Source organism: Camelus ferus, chromosome 32, assembly GCF_009834535.1.
Source record: "Camelus ferus isolate YT-003-E chromosome 32, BCGSAC_Cfer_1.0, whole genome shotgun sequence".
Lineage (NCBI taxonomy): Eukaryota > Metazoa > Chordata > Mammalia > Artiodactyla > Camelidae > Camelus > Camelus ferus.
In genome coordinates this window covers 993,165-1,014,947 of record NC_045727.1, presented here as the reverse complement: position 1 = coordinate 1,014,947, position 21,783 = coordinate 993,165, and the positions used below count along the sequence as shown (strand labels likewise).

At 52.9% G+C, this 21,783-nt stretch overlaps 1 protein-coding gene across 5 annotated transcripts in view; it reads left to right on the top strand.

Annotated features, from left to right (window-relative positions):
• LOC106728837 (refilin-A) overlaps nt 1-21,783 on the top strand; it is a 234,102-nt gene that overhangs the window by 207,606 nt on the left and 4,713 nt on the right. For 2 of the 5 annotated variants that reach the window (XM_032471299.1, XM_032471297.1), the window contains 3 exons: nt 1,887-2,003; nt 3,231-3,907; nt 5,813-6,118. In XM_032471299.1, coding sequence (XP_032327190.1) covers nt 5,912-6,118 — 207 coding nt within the window. In that variant the 5' untranslated portion in view covers nt 1,887-2,003; nt 3,231-3,907; nt 5,813-5,911. Of the gene's footprint in view, nt 1-398; nt 575-1,886; nt 2,004-3,230; nt 3,908-5,575; nt 6,119-21,783 lie in introns of those variants that run through there. The other 3 variants (XM_032471295.1, XM_032471298.1, XM_032471296.1) reach the window with 3 other exon arrangements.

Genomic DNA, 21,783 nt, shown 5'->3' with positions numbered 1-21,783 from the left:
ATTTTCACTACCACCCTGTCACTGATTTTCTCCCAGCCCTGCCTTAATTAGGTGCTCTGAAGACATAAATAGGTTTTTTGTTTACTCAAGCTGGCAGAAAAGGCCTTTTCAGCTAAAAGCTCCTTAAGCCCCAAAGGTGTGAACCGGCCAGTTAACAGCCGCGAAAACCCTTTCAGCTGTAGACGCCTGTGCGCGTGGCCGTGGAGTGATGCAGTCAGCCCGGTCCTGGAATGAGAGAGCGAAGCGCTCAGGAGCCCCACGCCAGGAAGTCAGCCCACAGACCCTGAGAGCAGAGTTTTGAATTATTTTGCTCAAGGCGCCAGGATTCCAGAGGCTGCTGCAGACCCACACTTTCAGAGGGCCGCAGAACGCATTCCCAGGTCCAGATACACTTTGGGTCCACTTTGTCCCCACTTCCCTGTCTTAGCCGGGTGGACGCCGGTCCCTGCCCCCCACCCCATGCACAGGGCCCCCGGGGCAGTAAGGCCAGCGAGCAGGCCGTGACCCCCAGACAGACAGCTGCCCGGCAAAGACAGAGCCGCAGGCTCAGAGAGGACGCGCTAAAAATGAAGAGGTGAGTCACTGTTGCAGCTATGTTCCCGTGGGACATCTGTGCCTCGCGCGGGGGACTGAGCAAGGGTGCTATGGAAAAGTCTTTGGGGCCAGGCCGGCCGACAGGGGCGGGCAGGGCGTCCACTGGCCGGGTCCCCGCTGCGGACGCACGGCCCGACGTCAGGGTGCTTAAAATGTGTTTCATTGGGTCCCGTGCCCTTGGGATCAGATCTAATGGCAGTTGTCAGGAGCTTGTGATAAAAAAGGAACTGTTTCTCACCTCTCTTCTTTCTGCCCCTTGGAACTCTGCTTAAAGTTCTGGTGGCTACTTTTAAACACTAAATCGTGTTTGATCACTATTTCCAGGATTCCCTAAAGGTAGACATTATCTGTGCAGTCTGCGTATGAAAAACAAGGATTTAGCTCAGTTTTCACCCCCTGCTTCTCTTAAAAAAAAAAAAAATGTATATATAATGTATAACAGGATCACTTTGCTAAACACCAGAAACTAACATTGTAAATTGACTCCACTTCAATAACAACTAAGAATTGAAAATACACGGATATGTGTGTGCTTAGATACATGTATATTCAATAGATTGATTAAATGCTGATACACTGGTTATACATATACATGCATATATTTAGTACGTTCATTAGTTTGGTCACTTTAACTAGAGAGGAAGTGAGGTGCTGTGATTAAAGGAGGGTCAGGCAAAGGCTGGAGCCTTTTCACTGGCCATATGCTGAGGGCTCAGCCCGGCCCTGGCATGCCTGGAAGCAGGTTCCCGTCCTGTTAATTCCAGTATATTTAATCCTCATTTAATCCCTTTATTAATGTCCCCACTTTGTGGATGGAGGCACTTAGGCACAGAGAAGTCACGCAAATTGCCCAAATCAGAGAGTTGCGGTTCAAACCCAGGCAGCTGAGTATGCCAACAGTGGAAGACCCCTTTCTTTCAAGTGGGGGCTCTCTTGGGGAGTGGGCAGTATTTACAGCTGTGCCCTGCATCCCATGGCCCCATGGCCCCTCCCAGGGGTGCACCCCATTCCTGCTGGCAAGAGCACCCCATGCGAAACTTGATGGGAGCTCCTGAAACAAGAGCAAACAGCCTTGATCTGCCTGCAGGCCCCGCATGCCGGCTGGGGGAGGAAGCAGGCTTTTTGGTGGGTTTTGACTTTGGCCCACGCAAAGGGACCGCTCCTTGTTGCACACAGACCCCTGCCTGATAGCCAAGAAAGGTCCCAGGTGAGGGTTTGAAGAATGGGCCCTGCTGTGTGAGTTTAGGCAAAACACTTACCCACTCTGAGCCTCCTTTTTCTTGTCTCTAAAGGTGCTGTAACTCTCCATGTCCTGCCAATCTTTCCAGTGATGTTGACCATTGAGGAACTCTGGGGAACTCTACAGATCTGATTAAATGAACTGCCACCACCTCCCCAGGGCCTTCAATGTGAGTGACTAGAGCATTTACTCAGACCTGCTGTATATGCATAGCCCACCAGGAAACAGGAGAGTGAAGCCCTGCCTTGGGGAATTTCCAGTGCAGTTGACAAGAGCAGGAAGTGGTCTGTGAACAACCACCATGTCACACGAGCAGGGTCTTTGCTTTAACCCATCCTGGGCCTTAGGGGTCTTCGCCATGCTCCCTAGATGGGCTGTTGGCTTTGGTCCTTTCTGTGCAGGTCCTAGAAATGCCTCATTGTCGGGCATTGGGACCTCAGTCTTGCCTCCCAAATCTCATTGGGACCCAGTGGCAGCTTACCCCACATCCATCCTCATGTCCCCCAGCCTGGCTTGCTCCTTAGTAGCTGTGTGACCTTATGCAAATCACTTAACCTCTCTGAGCCTCCATGGATTGATCTGCTTTATTTAAAAATGGAAGTAATATGCATCCATCTTGAGTTTCGGGTAGTTTCCAGTGTGAGTGAATGTGCAGAGGCTTTTGTAAGCTGTCCATGAATGCACAACCCTACTTCGTGAATGCTCTCCACTGCTGCTTGGAACAAGTGGCTCATGGCTTTCAGTGAAAAAGCCTTTTTTCCTCTGTGCCCTTCCCCTTAATCCTCTGGCCTTTCTCTCTCCCCCTGACAAAGCAGCCTGGGAAAGTCCCCCTGATGCTGGGGTACTGGGTGCGCCCCCCGGAGCTTGGGACCTTGTTAGGTCATCTTTCTTAAAAGCAGGTGACGTCACAAGCTCCTGAACAAATGTCTCCCTTCCCAGGGGCATGCAGTCCGAGGGTCTCCCCTTCTCTCCAGCGCGGGACACACACTTCAGGACCCCTTTTGGGATACCCTAACACTTCTCTGAAATATCCACTTTCTCTGCCCACTCTCTGTCTCCACTCTCCTCTCTACTACTTCAGAAGCAATTTGCATCAGCTCATTCCTAAAATCTTTGGAGTCCCCATCCCTTGACAGATAAAGCCCAAAGCCCCTCACACCACATCCGGGTCCCTGCAGACCTGATCTCAGGCTCGGCCCGCAGCACCTGGCCCGGAGCAGGCACCCAGACCTTGAAAGCTTCCCCGTCCCCTTCTCACTCTCTGGGCTCGCATTACAGAGATTCAAGCCCCCTTCCCCTGAGACTGGCCAAGAAAGCCACCTACCCACCCGCTGGCTCCTGGCTCAAGCTAATTTATGGAAATTTTGGCCTTTTCTCCCCTCTTTGACATTTGCAGACCATCTGGAGCGGGGAGAAACAGAAGCTTTCACAGTAACAGCTTTCAGTCGATGGGCGGCCCCCGGGCCTGCCTCAGTGGATCTGAAAAGGTCAGAGGTCGTGGTCATGGGGTCATTGGTGTGGGCCGCTAACTGAGGGTTTGACATTTGTCGTGCGGTCATGTTTTTCCTGCCACTGGGTGTGTACACATCTCCAACCTGACTCCACACGGGGAGTCCACTCCAGGGGAAGTTGTGTGGGGTGTAGGAAAACTTCCAGAACCCAAGGGGCCTGGTCATGAAGGCTCTCCTGGTAAGCGTGAATGGCGGCATAAGGGGGCCAGGGTTAGGGTGAGGAGAGTGGGGCGCTCACTTAGAGCACGGAATTGGAGGAAATGTCGCAAGTGCAGAAGTCACCACAAACACTATTTTACTGCTGTGTTTAAAAGGTTGAAATTAATGCAAAAAATTCCAGGCGAGCAAAATATCAACATTTTAAATAAAGTCAAGATAACCCTTCATCGATGCAGCCTTGCCCCACACGCCTGCCCCTAACTCCCCACCGGCCCTTGGAGGGTGGGCTGCCTGATTCACTGCCCTGCGGTAAGAAGTCGGCGGTTCTTGTCAAAGACTCCTCTCCAGAGCAGCCCAGCAGTGGAGACAGTTGAAGCCAGCTCCCTTCCATGGGCTTGAGTGGGTGAGTATTTGGGACAAACGTGAATTTTAATGTGTTCATGTTCTGGAAAGCACGGCCCCCCACTTTTGTCCTTTGAGATGATATAACATGTCACCCACTCATTTCTGGTCAGGTAGCCCAAGGCGGAAGAAGGTCTGTCTTGCCTAAGAATTGAAGCAAAGGGAGTCAGTTTGTTCTGTTTGGTTGGTTGTTTGTTTCCCAGAATGCTCCAGGTATTTCAAACCTCCGGTTGGGCAGCAGACTTCCCATGACCTTCCTGGCTGATAGGGAAATGGGCTGTAAACTCACCTGCTAACAGGGACCTCTGTGTCCTGACCCCCCTTCATAACCCCCCAGCACTCTTAGGAAGCTACCCCACCCGTCTGTCTGTTCCTGGAACGCACCTCACTTTCACCACTGAGAGCACCTTTGTCCCTGCAGTACCCCCACCTGGAAGGCTAACTCTTTCTCCGGCTCATGGCTCATCTTAAAATGTCACCTCCTCAGAGCTGGCTTCCAGGAACACCCCAGCAACAAACGGTCCCTCTGATGATCCCTGCATGCAGTGCCTTGTTAATTTCCTCGGTGAAACTCACAGCCTTTGCTTCCTGGGGTGTTTCAGCTCCTTTCCTTGGGACTGGGTGCCCCAGGGCTGAGCTGTCTTACTCATGGGTGGTTCTGCAGTTAAGGGCAGTGCTGAGGGCACAGTAGGGGGCTTGATGGATCCTGATGGAATGAACATGCCTTATGGTGGTGCCCTCAGTTTGGGGGTATCTGAAGAGAAAGCACCAAAGAGAAGCCAAACCAGTGTATCCATCCACACTCAAAACCTCCCCCCACTCCTTTCCCCCTTGGCGAGAATATTAGCCTCTCCCGCATTCCTGCTCTTTTCAAAGCCATCTGCGGGTATCCCTGTATTCCCTGCTTTCAGAATGGAAAGCTGGATCACCTGGGGGTGGTGTGGGGGTGACTGTGTGGGTGGGAGCTGAAAACGAAAGGACCCCCCTCGTCAGTCATCAGAAGAAAGGGAAGGAAGTTCTTTCTCCCCTGGGAGGAAGGGAAAGCAGGGAAAGATGGGCGAGAGCTTTGTCAATAAGCGAAACCTGCTTGGAAGAAATTGGGAAACAGCCAGATGCTAGAGGATTCCAGAAATGTTTACCTATCACCTCCCCCAGCCCCATTTCCACCCAGTGCTTTCCACCCCAAAGGTCCAGCATGTTGGTCTTGGATGATGGAGATACAAGTACCCAGGGTCTTTGTTGCGGGTTTTAGAACATAAACCAAAAGGTGGACAGTCCCCTTAGAGAGGGGCTAAGGGACAGATGCTTGTGAGCACTTAAGCATCTTGTTTCTGCAACCCCCACCCCACCCCCGTGTAAGTTACAGATCTTCTAAAGCAGGTTTCTGAAGATTCTTTTATTCAGACTTCAGTGAGCTGGAGGAAACCTGAAATGGTCCCATCAGACCCTACTATTACTACCACTGTTCCCGGGGATGACTTGGGGAGGGTCAGCCCTCGGTGCTGCCACCAGGGCGTTTATTCCGGAGGGCTGCCGGGCGGTGCAGCCCCCTGGCGCGGGCGGGTGGAGGCGCGGGGCGGGGCGGTTGCCCACCGCGCAGGCAGGGGGCGGGGTGGGCCGGGAGGACGGCCGAGGAGGGAGGAGGAGGCGCCTAGAAAAGGAGGCGCGGCCGGGAAGGTGCGGAGAGGGCCCGGCGGCGGCGTGCGCCTCGGGCTGGGCCGGTGGAGCGCTGAGGCGAGGCCGGGCTCGGCGTGGCTGGAGGGCGGCCGGCGGCGGCAGGCAGGCGGGCGGGCGGGCCGCAGGCCCGGCGTGGCAGCGCGGCGCGGCGGCCGCCCCGAGCGCGCGGAGCCAGGGGGCTCGCGGGGGGCCCCGGGCCCGACGCGCCGCCTCTCGGCTCTGCCCGCAGGTCCGGAGAGCGCAGCCCTCGCCCGGCCGCCGCCCGCCCCGGGCCCCGGAGCGCGGTGGAGGAGCCCCCCCGAGGGCCTGCGCCCCGCGCTCGCTAGACATGGTGGGCCACCTGCATCTGCAAGGCATGGAGGAGAGCCTCAAGGAGAAGAGCCGGGAGGGCTTGCTGGACAGCCCCGACTCCGGGCTGCCCCCCAGCCCCAGCCCCAGCCCGCCCTTCTACTCCCTGGCGCCTGGCATCCTCGACGCCCGCGCGGGGGGCGCCGGCGCTTCCTCGGAGCCCCCGGGACCCAGCGAGGCCAGGGCGGTAAGTACGCGCCTTCGCCGCCCCCTAGACCGGGTGCCATCCGCCCAGCCGAGAAGGTGGCCTAGTGACCGCCACGCTGCCCGGGTGGGGGTCAGGGCGCGGAGGTGGGGGTGGTCCAGCCTGACCGCGGGACACACAGACCTCTCCCTGGCTGTGGGCCCCTCTAAGGAGTGATTATCTTACTGTCAGCAGTAAAAGGACAGGGGGTGAGGACTGTCCAAAATCCTCAGAGAGGCTGGCTCCGGGCTAGGTGGGCAGGAGCCCCAGGCCAGGCTGTGCAGGCATGCTACCCAGGTTCCTCGGCTGCTCTTGACCAGGCTCCCTGTTTACTGTTCCCCCGTGCTGCCAACGTGAAAGCCTTTTTTTTTTTTTTAAAAAAAAAAAACAAACCCAGACAGGAACCCTTCCCCTCATTGCCGGGATGTTGAGGGATGTTGACGTGGAGCTGAGGCGGTGCTTGGGGGAGGCTGGAACCCCAGGTCAGGACACTCAGGAGTTTTTACGTCTTACCGGACTTAGTGGGGCCCTCAGGTGGACTCAGGTGTCTTCCCAGCTTGGTGGCTGGGCTGAGACTGAGTCCCCCACACCCCTTCCCCGCTTGGCGGGAGCACTGCGGGTGGGGTTTGGATCCTGGTGCCTTCCAACTTGAGGAAACGACAAGTTGAAATTGGGAGGTTGCTAACCATTCCAGTGGCACTTCCCCGTTCTTGCCACTCTGTGCATGCTTTAACACCTTTTCTACCAGGTGTGCCAGCAGGACCCCACTTTCCTGGGGCCCCGGCAATGCCTTCCTGGTACCTCACGGGGCAGTACCTGCCTCCTCCCAGCTGGAAACCCTCCGGGTAGCAGAAAGGAATGGTTCCCCTGCCTGCAGCCCGTTCATGTGAATGTCACTCGTGTCTCCCTTGCTCCTCAGTCCAGTGGGTCCCAAACTGGAGCGGGCACTGAAATCTCTCGGAGATTGAAAAAAAAAAAAAAAAAAAACCCATGCCCGCCTCTTACCTCCAGACATTCTCATTGGATGAGTAGAGGCTGGGACCAGGGCGTCGAGATTTTCAACAACCACCCCCCCCACCAGGTGATTCTAATATGCAGCGAAGTTTGAGAATCACTCAGGTGAAAATCATGTGCTGAATTTGAACTTTGGTCTCTTTTAGGGGCTGGGGGTGGGAGAGGCATTCAGGACTTCCAGGGACTGGTGGATGTGACCCAGGCTTTTTGCAGTTAAACTGATCCCGCTGTTCGAACAGGCCAGCCTTCCTGCAAGAGTGTCTCAGACTTGGCACAGCTGCATGGCGGGTATTTGGGCTGCTCATGCGGGGGCTAAATCACTGTGGGGGTCCTACACCAGGGGGCTTGGAGCGGGGGGACAGGGAGCCAGCCTTCCCCCTCATTCTTGGGGTGACCTGGAATCCGTCTCACAGAAGGTTTTCCTGGGTGCTTTTTCTACCTGCCGGGGGCAGCCGTACGAACAGCGTGCCTGGCTTCCTGGGCTTGGCTGTCCTGGTTGACTTTACTTTTTTCCCCTCCTTGCTAACCAGATGCCAGGTCTGGAACTGTGCTCTCTGATCTTTTTAATTTGGCTTGAGGGCAAAACCTGGGCTGTTTCAGCCCAGGTAATGACTCCTGCATTTAGATAGCCTTACCAGGTGCTAGCAGTGGTCTCTTTACTTGCATCAACTCATTTAATTTTCACAGTACTCCTAGGCAGTATGTTTGCACTCTTATTACACCCATTTTCCAGAGAGGGAAGCTGAGGCACAGGAGCTGGGACTTGCCCAAGCTGGTAAGCAGCCGTGCTGGAATGGAACCCAGGGAACTGGGCTCCGGCGCCTCTACCCCAAGCTTCTATTATCCGGCCTTTAACTGTGTAGCTAGTTAACTGCCTACAACCTGTGCGGGTGTTTTTTGTTTTTGTTTTTTTTTAATTAAAAAAGAGAATACCTGTGAACCAACAGGGTTTGAAGATGCTGCTTTTAGGAAAGAGACAGGAAATGGTTGCCATGGGCAACCTCTTCCCACCCCTGGGGCTGGCAGCTGGGGCCCCAGACAGCTAAGTTACTATCATGCAGGCCGCCTCACCTCCTGGTTAACTCTTGTTAAACGTTGCTAATCTGGTGTTTAACATCGCCCTGCCTGCAGATGACTCACTGAGAACGCTTTCCAGGCGCAGGTGTAGACAAATTATTGGCTGTCGATCTTGCACAAAGGGACAGAAACCTCTCCTGAGTCTTGGAGCCAAGGTTTCAGATGCCCAGGAAGAGGCCAGCAGCAACCTGGGCCGGGTTTGCTTTGGCGACCTGGTAGGGTAGGGTCGTGTGTCACCCCACCAAGCATCTGGGTTTCAGCCTGGGGTAAGCGTCTTTGCTTAAACACACAGTTCCCAGCCCTGCCTTCCCGGTCAAAGTTGGTGGCACACGCCCCAGCCTTGGGGGGAGAGGGAGCTGCCGTTCTGTCCGCATCCCCTGGCCCCCGAGGGCCTCACCAGCGTGTCACCCTGTGTATCACGCTGCCCGTACGTGGTAAATTGGCTCACACTCTCCTCCATCAAAGAGGCCCCATCTCCCCCACTGTACTTTAATAAACCAGACTTACCTTATGGACAGTACCCCACTAATGTAGGGTAACCGGCTGGCTGTGACAGTGCCCCCAAGACGAAAAAGGCCTTGGGGACCAACCTGGGTGTGCGTGAACCCCTGACCCCCTATCTTAACTTTCCCATAGGTTTTCTTACTCACTCTTTGGAGCAAAGATGGTAATGGCCTTGGTAATTCCCAAACCAAACAAAGGTCTGGAAATCAGTCATTCGTCCCCCCAATATTTATTAAGTACCTGCTGTATGCCCTGCACTGTCTGGGGGCATGGGTGACAGCGGTGAACAAGATGTTCAAGGTCCCTGCCCCCTTGGAACTGGCATTCTAGTGGGAGAGACAGTCACCCACTTAAATATATGATACAATGCCAGGTGGATTGCTGAGTCCCCTGAAGACAAAAAGCTCGGTGAGGATGGAGCTACTTTAGACAGGGTGGTCAGGGAAGTGGCATGTCATGGAAACCAAAATAAATGAGAGAGTGGTCTTTATGGCTATAGAGCTGAAATGTGTGTCAGTCCACGAGAAGGGCAAGTGCAAAGGCCCTGAGGCAGGAGCAAGATGGTGTGTTTGAGTTGCAGCGTGGAGGCCAGCAGAGGCCAGTGCAGGGCCTTGTAGGCCAAGCTGAAGCCAGAAGGTAAAATTCCATTTGGGCTTTTAAAAATGTCCTTGTGAGTGTTTTATTTTTATGTTTTAAAAGGCATCATAAACTCCCACAGCCCCCCGAATTAGAAACCCAAATCAGAGACTCGACTGAGAGGTGCCTGTGCCGAACTGGCTCTGTGGAGAGCTTGTCTCCCTGCGGTGGGGCCCTGCTCCTCCGCAGGACGCTGGGGCAGCCAGGGCGGCCTGCCGGGCCAGCGGGGCTTTGCCTGTCAGCTGCATTCGTCCCACAAATATCTAAGCCAGGCCGGGCAAGGGATACAGCTGTGGAAACGCCGGACGCTGTCTGTGCCGCCCTTGAGTTCCTGGGGCCTGGGCCGCCAGCTCCAGATGGAGGAACAGCCCACGTCCGTCCTTCCTCCCCCCCGGTCCTGCCTGGCAGAGGCGGGACCTGGGGGGCATCCTGGGGAGAGGGGTACTGCCACCAGGAAGGATGGGTTCGTGTGGGGGGGGTGGGCAGAAGCCCAGCTCCCCCAGTTAACGTGGGCAGCTCGGGACCTCAGGGAGGGCACAGAAAGCATCCGGGATCTCAAGTTGTGTTCTCTGGGGTGCACATCTGAGGGAACAGCCACCACTGGGGTGGGTGAGATGAGACAGACCACCCAGCTGTGGCAGATGAAGTCTTGGCCCGCCGTGGAGAGGTGACAGGAGGTGTGGATCTGAGCCCGTATCCCCTGAAGTGTGGACGTGGGTCTTCTAGCAGCCAGTGTCCTCTCCAGCATCCACCATCACCCTGTCATCTCTGGGGATCTGAGTGTATCTCTGAGAGGCATAGTGGAGAATTTCCCTCAGGACAAGGTGCTGGTTCCCCGGACCCAGATTCTGAGAGAAGCCTCAGGGCTGGATCTGGGTGGAGGTGGCGGGGGGCAGTGGGTTGTCTTTGCCCTATCCTCGAAAATTTCCTGGGGCTGCCCTGCTCTTTGAAGTCTTGGTCATGGCCACCTCTTAGGATCTTGGCTGTCACCACCCCTGCCTGGCCCTCACCCCAAGCCCAGGCTGCCTGGATTTTCTCATTTCTCTGTTTCTGGTTTGTGATGGTGAAACCAAGGTTGAGGGCAGAGAGGGGAGAGTGTTAGGAATTCTGGGAGTTAGTGCCCAGGATTGAGAAGGATGGAAGGATGGATGGATGGACAGACAAATGAAAGGATGGACAGGTGGATACATGCGTGGACAGAAGGATGGTTGGGTGGGTGAATGGACAAATGGATGGATGAATGGACCGGTGGATGGGTAGACAGGCAAATGGATGGATGAATGGACAGATGGACGGGTAGACAGGCAAATGGATGGGCAAATGGACAGACAAATGGACGGATGAATGAATAAAGCATGGAAAGAAGGATGGATGGGTGGATGGATAGACAGATGAGTAGATGGACATATGGAGAGAGAAACGGATGGATGGACAGACAGGTGGATGGACGGATGGACATATGGACTGAGGAGACACAGCCCACATAGCCCCGTTGCGGGCTCACAGGTGTGTCCCTGACCAGGGAAGATGCCTGAGCAGGCGCAGGTGGGAGAGAGCCAGGTGTGTCAGGCCAAGGGAGGATCCTGTTTGCAGAGAGTCGGCCACGAGGGGCTGGGAGCCCTCGCGCCTCCTTTCACCCCGTCTGCTTACTCCTGGCTGGAGTGGCCTCCAGGCGGAAATGCAGCAGTGTCTCTGACAGCCCCGCGTGTCTGCAGAAGGCTCGGCGTCTGAGAAACCCTCCCCGCAGCTTCAGTGTGAAAAGAAGACAAGCAGGTCCACAGCCCGCCAGGTGCTCCGGGGACTCGGGAGGAAGCAGGAGCCACCTGGGAAAACGCCCCTGGGGGGGACTGACAGGGAGTCTCCTGGGGGTGAGGTGAGCGTAGTCTGTCCTTCTTGCCCTTGGGACTCCTGGCCTCCCCGCTGGGGTGGGGGGCACGGATATGGTACAGAGAGGCCAGAAGTCTGAGATCCAGGTGTCAGCAGGGCCACCTTCCCTCCGAAGGCTCTGGGGTGACTCCGTCCTGGGCATCTGTTCGAGCTTCTGCTGTGCTGTGCTGGGGGAGGGAGGCAGGTCTTCAGGGGCTCCCTTCCCCCGCCCCAAGATCTGCCACCAATACCCAAGGATAAGAATTCTTGGGGCTTAAATGTCCCCCCTCTTGGATCGCTTTCTTCATGGGTAAAGGTCAAGGTCAGCCTTAGCCCACATGGGCGCCTGGGGTCTCACATCCCAAATACGCCCTGAAGACCATCAAGTTTAATTCCAGTCTCCACAAAAGCCACCCCAACCAGTGAGGTCGGTGGCCTTGAGAAGAGGCCGCTTCGGCACTTGCAGAGGCACCTGTGGCTTTGGTGGGGACGCCTCTCCCCTGTGCTGGGGTGGGGTCTCCCTGGACCCTTCCTCCTGCCACTCGCCCTCCATCAGTAGGGGCTTGATACCCTCTGAGCGGAAAGTTTGAGTTTCAGTGGGTGCCACACGGCTTCCCCCACGTCTCCCGCCACCATCATCACCCAGACTGGGCACAAACACCACTGTGCCGACCCTGTGTGTCCCTGCGGGTCGGGCCGGGACCCCCGGGTGGCTGGGCTGTCACTGCGTGGCACGGAGCTCTCGCAGCGGAGCGCTTATCGTTCTTGGCCGTCCTGCGGGCCGTGCCCTGTACCACAGCCAGGCTGGGGGAGCGCCAGTGTGTCTTTTGACTTCCAGCCGTTGAGTGTTTATCCTGGCCCCTGTACCTCCCCGGGAAGGCACGTGAATCACTGGGCGAGGCGGGCGGGGCCTGGTGGGCAGAGGGTGGCTGGCAGCCAGCTGTTCTCTGGGTCCCCCTCCCTCTGAAGCCACCCTGGTCTCTGCACACACCACCCCTGCCTGCCCAGGACAGCAGGGAGCCGGGCCAGCCCCGCAGGCTAGAACAGGGGTTCTCCGGCCCCTAGAAGGAGCTGGAGGCTGGACCAGCTGTGTCTCCATCCCAGGGTGGGGGGCATAGCGTCTGGGGACTGGGGTCCAGCCTTCAGCTCTCAGCTCCTCTGCACCTGGGACTCAGTTATTCCCCTGCCCCTCAGGGCTGCGAGGGACCCGAGGACACTGGCCAGCCTGCACCCAGGCCTCGCAAATAGGCACAGACTCATGCAGATGAGCAAACTGAGGCCCAGTGGGCAGGTGGCTGGGGTCGGGGCGTCTCTTAGAACCAGAACCCAGGCCTCTGGGCAGACGAGCTGGGGCGTGGCTGGCCCCCAGGGCAGTGGAGTGCTGGGGGGCTTTCTGTGCCCCGGTGCGCAGGTGCGGCAGCAGCGGGAGGCCCCTCTGGGTGTGGCCCCGGCCCCCTTCCACCCGCCCGCCCCTGGCGACTCGCCCGGCCCGGGGCCCCGGCTCCGGGGAGCAGCGCTGGCAGCGCCGAGGCGTGCCTTCCTGCCGGCGCCCCGCGCCGGCACTGCCGTTTCCATGGTAAGATACCCCTGCAGCAGCGAGCCTGGGCTCTGAGCTTCCGGAGCCCGCGGGCGGCGGGCGCCTGGGTGCCAGCCCCGGGCGGGGTTCTCAGCCGCCTGGGCTATCTCCTGTGCTGCCCTCCCCGGGGGGCGGGCTTTAGGTGCTGTTCTGCCGGGGCCCTTTGGGAAATGGGGCCCGGGCTCCAGCTTCCCAGCCCAGCCTGTGAGGAGAGCCTTGTCTCTGCTGCTGGCAGCCGATCCGGGAGTGGGATGGGCCGGCACGGGGCCCCAGATGTCCAGCGGGCCGCGGCGGGAGGTTTGGGTGGACCCCAGAGGGAGGGCGGTGCCCAGCCCTGCGCTGTGAAGGCCTGGCCTCCCGAGGAAGCCCTCCGTGCGCATGAGCTTGGGAATTACTCGTTCCTGGGGTGAGAAGGTGATGAGTAGCAGGCTGCCCCTCCAGCTCTTCGTCCGTGTCCCCTCACATCATACTCTCTCCTCTTCTGTGTCCACGTGTCTCCTCTTGAAGAGGAGGAGCCCTGGGAGGCACTGTGCCTCATCCAGCCCGCACAGGGTCTGGTGCACAGTAGGTGTTCAGCACACAGTAGGTGCTTAGCAATACATTTGGGGAAATGCCATACTTCAGATAGTCTTCGGGGAGAAAGTATTCTTTTTTTTTTCCATTTAAAAAACTTATTGATAAAATATATATAACATAAAATTTATCACTAATTTTTTTTACCCCAAAGTTCTTGGGTAAACAAAGTTTATTCTAGGAAGAGCAACTAATTAAAAGATAAAATTATTTTAAAATATACATATATGTACTGTTCAGTGTTTCTAAGAACAGTTTAGAACTTTACCTTTTTAAACTTACATAGTTATCAATGGAATAATACCAACCAAAAAATAAGAAGTAACAGAATGCAGTAATCCAGTCGTAAAGGACAGTTAGATGTGCTTACATATGTGTAAGAAATCAATCATCTAAGTTGTAAATAAGTAGTCATTTGTGTCCTTTTTATTTAGATTCCACATGTAAGTGATGTCTTATAGCATTTTTCTTTCTCTTTCTGGCTTACTTCACTTAGAAGGACCATCTCCAGGTCCATCCATGTTGCTGCAAATGGCATTATTTTATTCTTTTTTACGGCTTGGTAGTATTCCATTGTATACATATACCACATCTTCCTTATCCAGCCATCTGTTTAGACACTTGGGCTGCTTCCATGTCTTGGCTGTTGTGAATAGTGCTGCTGTGAACAGTGGGGTGCATGTGTCTTCCTGAATTATATTTTTCTCTGGGTATATGCCCAGGAGTGGGATTGCTGGATCATATGCTAAGTCTATTTTCAGTTTTCTAAGGAACCTCCATACTGTTCTCCACAGTGGCTGCACCAATTCACATTCCCACCAGCAGTGTAGGAGGGTTCCCTGTTCTCCACACCCTCTCCCACATTTATCATTTGTAGACTGTTGAATGATGGCCATTCCGACTGGTGTGAGGTGTTATCTCACTGTAGTTTGATTTGCATTTCTCTAACAGTTAGTGATGTTGAGCATCTTTTCATGTGCCTGTTGGCCATCTGCATGTCTTCTTTGGAGAGATGTCTGTAGATCTTCTGCCCATTTTTTGATTGGGTTGCTTGTTTTTTTGTTATTAAGCTATATGAGCTGTTTGTATATTTTGGAAATTTGTCCCTTGTCAGTCGCATCATTTGCAAATATTTTCTCCCATTCTGTAGGTTGTCTTTTTGTTTTGTTGATGGTATCCTTAGCTGCACAAAAGCTTTTAAGTTGAATTAGATCCCATTTGTTTATTTTTGCTTTTGTTTCCATGACTCCAGGAGCTGGTTCCAAAAATATGTTGCTGTGATTTTTGTCTGAGAGTGTCCTGCCTGTGTTTTCCTCTAGGAGTTTTGTATCTAGTCTTGTGTTTAAGTCTTTAATCCATTTTGAGTTTATTTTTGTACACGGTGTTAGAGAATGTTCTGATTTCAGTCTTTTACAGGTAGCCGTCCAGTTTTCCCAGCACCACTTACAGAAGAGACTGTCTTTTCTCCATTGTATATTCTTGCCTCCCTTGTCATAGGTTAATTGACCATAAGTGCATGGGTTTATTTCTGGAGTTTCCATCCTGTTCCATTGCTTTATGTGTCTGTTTTTGTGCCAAAACCATACTGTTTTGATCACTGTAGCTTTGTAATATAGTCACAAGTCACCATGATTCCTCCCACTCCGTTCTTCATTTTCAAGATTGTTTTGGCTATTCAGGGTCTTTTGTGTTTCCATACAAATTTTGACATTTTTTTGTTCCTGCTGTGTGAAAAATGTCGTTGGTAATTTGATAAGGATTGCATTGAATCTGTATATTGCCTTGGGTAGCACGGCCATTTTAACTGTATTGATTCTTCCAATCCAAGAACATAGTGTATCTTTCCATCTGTTTATGTCATCTTCCATTTCTTTCCTCAGTGTCTTATAGTTTGGGGAGTACAGTTCTTTTGCCTCCTTAAGTAGGTTTATTCCTAGGTACTTTATTTTTTTGGTGTGATGGTAAACGGATACTGTTTCCTTAATTTCTTTTTCTGCTATTTCGTTGTTGGTGTATAGAAATGCAACTGATTTCTGTGTAGTAATTTTGTGTCCTGCAAGTTTACCATATTCATTGACGAGCTCTAGTAGTTTTCTGGTCACTTCTTTAGGGTTTTCTATGTACAGGATCATGTCATCTGCAGACAGTGACAGTTTTACTTTGTTTCCAGTTTGGATTCCTTTCATTTCTTTTTCTTCTCTGATTGCTATAGCTAAGACTTCCAAAATGTTGTTGAGTACAAGTGGTGAGAGTGGGCATCCTTGTGTTGTTCCTGATCTTGGAGGAAGTGACTTCAGCTTTTCCCCATTAAGTACGACGTTAGCTGTAGGTTTGTCATACATGGCCTTTCTTACGTTGAAATTATGTTCTGTCTGTGCCCACTTTCTGGAGAGTTTTTATCATAAATGGATGTTGAATTTTAGCAAAAGCTTTTCCTGCATCTATTGAGATGATCATATGGTTTTTTATTCTTCAAGTTGTTAATGTGGCGTATCACCCTGATTGATTTGTGAATACAGAAAAATCCCTGCATCTCTGGGATAAATCCCACCTCATCATGATATATGACTCTTTTAATGTATTGTTGGAGTCTATTTGCCTGTATTTTGGATTTTTGCATCTATACTGGTAAGTGATATTGGCTTATAATTTTATTTCTTGTGATCTCTTTGTCTGGTTTTGGTATGACAGTGTTGGTGGCCTCATAGAATGAGTTTGTAAGTGTTCCTTCCCTGCAGCTTTTTGGGATAGTGTCAGAACAATAGGTGTTAACTCTTCTCTAAAGGTTTGGTAGAATTTACCTGTGAAGCCATCTAGTCCTGGACTTTTGTTTGTTGGGAGTTTTAAAATTACTGATTAATTTCAGTGCTGGTAATCGATCTATTCATATTGTCTATTTCCTCCTGGTTCAATCTTGGCAAATTGTACCTTTCTAAGAAATTGTCCATTTCTTCTACGTTGCCTTCTTGTTGATGTATTGTTGCTCATGGTAGTCTCTTACGACCCCTTGTATTTCTGTGGTGTTGGTTGTAACTTCTCCTTTTTCATGTTTGATTTTTATTAATTTGGGCCTGCTCCCTTTTTTTCTTAATGAGTCTGACTAAAGGTTTATCAATTTTGTTTATCTTTTCAAGGAATCAGCTTTTAGTTTCATTGATATTTTCCGTTTTTTTTTTTAAGTCTCTATTTCATTTATTTCTGCCCTAATCTTTGATTTCTTTTCTTCTACTAACTTTGGGTTTTGTTTTTTGTTCTTTCTCCAGCTGCTTTAGGTGTCAGTTTAGGTTGTTTACTTGAGATTTTCCTTGTTTCCTGAGGTAGGTTTGTGTCACTATTAGCTTCCCTCTGAGAATAACTTTTGCTGCACCCCATGGGTTTTGAATCATTGTGTTTTTGTTTTAATTTGTCTCTAAGTATTTTTTGATTTCCTCCTTGATTTCTTTGGTGATCCATTGGTTGGTTGGTAGCATGTTGTTTACTGTCGACGTGTTTGCAGTTTTTCCAGTTATTTTTTTCTTGTAGTTGGTTTCTGACTTTATAGTGCTGTGGCTGGAAAAGATGGTTTGTACAACTTCAGTTTTCTTAAGTTGACCGAGGCTTGCTTTGCGGGCCAGCGTGTGGCCTATCCTAGAGAAAGTCCCATGTGCACCTGAGAAGACTGTTCTGCTGCTTTCAGATGGGATGCTCCATAGATACCAATTACGTCCATCTGGTCTAATGTGTCATTTAGGGCCTGTATTTTCTTACTGATTTTCTGTCTGGGTGATCTGTCCATTGATGGAAGTGGGGTGTTAAGGTCCCCCAATATTACTGCGTTACTATGTCCCCATTTATGTGTGTTAACAGTTGCCTTATGTCCTGAGGGGCCCCTCTGTTGGGGGCGTATATATTTACAATTGTTACAGCCTCTTCTTGGATTGATTCCCTTGAGCATTATGCAGTGTCCTTCTTTTGTCTCTTACAACAGTCTTTATTTTAAAGCCTCTTTTGTCTGAGTCCAGCTTGCTTTTGGTTTCTATTTGCATGGAGTATCTCTTCCCGTCCCCTCACTTCCAGCCTGTGTGTGTCTCTAGCTGTGAAGCGGGCCTCTTGCAGACACAGCATGCACGCGGGTCTTGTTTCTGTGTCCATTCAGCCAGCCTGCGTCTGCGTCTTTTGGTTGGAGCGTTGACTCCCTTTGCATTTAAGGTAATTATTGATACATATATTCTTATTGCCATTTTGTTAATTGTTTTGGCTTTGTTTTTGCATGCCTTTTCCCACCCCTCTTCTTTTTGTTCTCTTGTGGTTTGATGACTAGAGAATTTCCTTTAACATTTGTTGTAAAGCTGGTTTGGTGGTGCTGAATTCTTTTAGTTTTTGTTTATCTGTGAAGCTTTTGATTTCTCCATCAAGTCTGAATGAGAGCCCTGCTGGATAGAGTATTCTTGGTTGTAAGTTTTCCCCTTTCATCACTTTAAATATATATCATGCCACTCCCTTCTGGCCTGTAGAGTTTCTGCTGAAAAATCAGCTGATAACCTTATGAGAGTTCCCTTGTATGTTATTTGTTGCTTTTCTCTTGCTGATTTCAGTATTTTCTCCTTATCCTTAATTGTTGTCAGTTTGATGATTCTGTGCCTTGATGTGTTCCTCTTTGGGTTGACCCTGTGTGGGACTCAGAGAGTAGTATTTTTACAAACATCAAGTCATGGACTTTTCCAGCTGGGGTCCGTGCTGAGTTAACAGAGCCACAGAGGACACCAAAAGTGCCTAAATCTTGTCACTATATATTTTTTTAAATTTAAATCTCTTGAAATGATGTGTGATTTCTTCTGGAAGCGGGAGGAGCAGGGTTGTCTTAAGATTTAAAAAGGGTGTAGATGGTACTTCTCTCCGGAGAGGGCTCCCTAGCCCTTGAGCCCTTGGGAACAGCACTCATAATCCACCGTCGCACACATTTACACACTTTGAATCACTGGTCATCACTGCAGCCTGGGAGGCGGGTGCCCTAACCCCACTTTGGGGACCAGGAGGCTGCAGCCCTGAGAGGGGAGTTGTTGGCCTGGATCACACTGTGTATTAGCTTCCTGTCACTGCTCTCACAAAGGGCCACACACGTAGTGGCTTAGAACAACACAAATTTAACATGTTACAGTTTTAGAGATTAGCAGCCTAAGATAGGCCTCAGGGGCTAAAATCAAGGATCTGGGCAAGGCGTTCTTTCCAGCTGCTCTAGGGGGGAGGATCGTTGCCTCTTCCCCACCTAGAGGTTGCCCACATTCCTTGGCTTATGGCCCCTTCCTCCATCCTTAAGGCAGCAGCACGATGTCTTTAATTTCTCTCTGACCCTGACCCTCCTGCCTCTCTCTTCAACTGATAAGGACCCTCGTAGTGATGTTGGGCCCACTGGGTAATCCAGGACAGCCGCTCCACCTCCAGGTCCTTAACTGCACCTGCAGAGCCCCCTCAGCCATGTACGGGCACACCCCTGGGCATTAGGACATGCACATCTTTGGGGCCGTTGTTCCACCTGCCACGCCCAGCAGGGAGAGATGGGGCCACCCTGAAGACAACTGCTGGGGGCCTTTGGGGAACCCCCTCTTTCTCCGAGTCTCAAATCTTTTCTTCCTGTGGTCCTTCCTCGGCCCCTGTTCTGGGGACATTGTAATCAGCTGAGGAGGGGCCGTGGTGACCCTAGGCTGATAGCAGATTTGAAGACAGGCAGGGGCCTGGTCTGGGGGCTCACAGGTCGGGGGGCAGGGTGCTGCTTTGCCCGCGAGGTCTGCCATTGGACGGCACAGGGTCTGTGAGGTGCCAGGCCCTGGGGCCAGAGACGTCATTGGGTCCTGAACCTTAAGGGGCTTCTGGTCTGTGGAGGACGGACACACAGAGGAGTCGCAGCAATGGAAGCCAGCGGGCAGGAGCTCCAGGGACCCCGAGGAGGACAGCCGGGGAGACAGGGAGCTGGTGGGAGTCACACTGGACCAAGTGAGGAGGAGTGGGAAGGACATTCCCGGTACAGGGAACAGCATAAGCCAAGGCACAGAGGCAGCCTGGGGCGTGGCCACAGCGGGTGAGAGGGAGGTGCGCAGAGGCCCGTGGGGGAAGACAAGCTTGCTCCGAGCAGGAGGTGCTCAGACAGGCCTCGGGCTGCGGTGTCAGTCCTGGGTGAGGGCACAGACGCTGGGGCCAGACTGCCTGGGGTCAGATCCCAGCTCTGCCTCTTCCTCGCTGTGTGGCCTCAGGCAAGTTCCTTAGCCACTCTGGGCCTCTGTTTCAGCATCTATGAAGTGGGGGTGCTATAGCAGCTCCCTCTCAGGGTGGGATGAATGGGTGCGTGGGGTGCCCACTGTGCAGTTAGAGCTCATGAAGCATCGGCCGCTGGGATCTGTCCTCATCCGGGGGGGACGAGGAGGGCCTGGCAGGGCCGGGACAGATGTAGGGGACCTCTCAGTTGAACAGGCAGGACTTGGTCTGAGTTTGATTCCCCACCTGTCCAGCCTGTGGGGTCCGGGGCTGGGCTGCAGGCTGAGCCCTCGCTCCTATATCTCGGGACCCTCCGGAAAACAAGTGAAATGAGTGTCCCTTAGAGCAGCACTGTCCCGTAGAACGGCCTGCGGCGGTGGGAATGTTCTAGATCGGCATTGATGTGTAGCGTAGCCCCGACTGCACGCGGCCCCTGAGCCTCTGAAGTGGGGCCGGTGTGACTGAGGAGCGGGCGTCTTCATTCGCTCTATTTTAATGAAATTAAGTTGAAACCACCCCGTGCAGCTAGGGGCACCGCCTGGACGGCGCAGCCTTAGAGCAAGTGTCCCCAGAGCGTGGGGTTTTGGGAGAGGCATGGAACTCCCCCTGAGTGGTGAGATTTATGAGTGTGTTTTCCATAAAACCCCAGGACTTCAGGGATCGGCTTGCCTAGGACGGGGCTAAGGTAGGTACTGAAGTAAAAAGGAAGATAAATTGGTTTCTAAAGAAAGGTTAAGTAAAGTGCCAAGTGTCAGTGGAAAGTGGACACAGCGAGGGCTGCGGCCCCGGAGCATGGGATGTGGCGTGACCTTGTCTGTCTCCCACGGGTCTGACAGGCCCAGCAGGTGACCCCGGTGCCTGGTGGGGTGGGGTTCCAGGATGTGTTTAAGTGCAGGCCGTGTGACCTATAGGACCACAGCTAACTCCTCTTCACCCTTCGGATCCCGTCTCATGTCACCTCCCCAAGGAGGCCCTCCTTCATTGCCTGATGGTCAGACCGCCCCCTCTAGAGGCCCTCGGTGATTACAGTCCACCACAGCTGGACTTGTACTCTGCTTGTGGGATTGTCTGACTAGGGGTTCAGGCAGCAAGCTCCACGGTAGGAGACTGTCTTCTCTGCTACCACAGTAACCGCAGTGTGAATGAGGGACCCCCAGCCACGTCCCCTGCGCTGACTGAGCACCAGTGTGAGTGTGTGTAGCCACAGCAGCGAGTGGCCTTGTGTGGGACCGCGGCTGTCCTAGCGCGGGCCAGTTGCACTGCGATGGGTAACACACATCCCCGAGCCACCGTGGTGTCACACAGCGGAGGTTTCTTTCTGGCTCTTACGTGTCTGTCGTAGCCGACCGTGATGTGGGGGCCCGCGTGGGCTACCGTGGGAGGCACGGGGGGTGTTTCAGGCGGGCCGAGGGGCCACCATCTTGAATGATGGATCCAAGGGCAGAGAAGGCTCTGAAGGGTCTCACACTGGCAGTGACATCCTTGGCCGGGAGGTGACGTGTGTCAGGCGTTTGTAGGCGGGGTCAGAGCGTTTCTGACTGAAGAGACGGGGTGAATCCGGGAGGAAGGCACGGGGGATGCTGAGGGGACTGCCAGGCGCTGCTCTGGAAGGGCCTGGAGAGGCTCCTAGTCCTGTCACGTGTCAGAGTTCCCCTTTGAAACGCTTGTGTTTCTGGGCCCTCCCGGGGGTTCAGTGTCACTGCAGGACACTTAGGTGATGGGGATTTTTCTAGGGACAATGGGGGAGGGGAGAAGAGGCCCACAGGGCTGAGTCTGGGGTGAAGATGACCCCCCCCCCGCCTCCGCTGGGGGATCTCCATCCCCTTCCCTGAGGGGAGAACTGGGGGTGGGGGTCCCTGACTTTCTGTTGCCACAGGGTGTGGAACTTAAGGGACAGACTATTTTTTAAGGTTTAGTTTTAATTGAAGTATAGTTGATTTACAATGTTAGTTTCAAGTGCACAGCAAAGCGATTTAGTTACACGTACATATAGTTTCAGATTCTTTTCCACTATAGCTTATAAGAAATTACAGTTCCCTGTGCTGCACATTAAGTAGGTCCTTGTCTGTCTATTTTATATGTAGTAAGGTGTATCTGCTAATCCCAAACTCCTGCTTCCCCTCCCCCACTTCTCCTTTGGTAATCATAGTTTGTTTCCTATGTCCATGAGTCTATTTCTGGTTTGTAAATACAA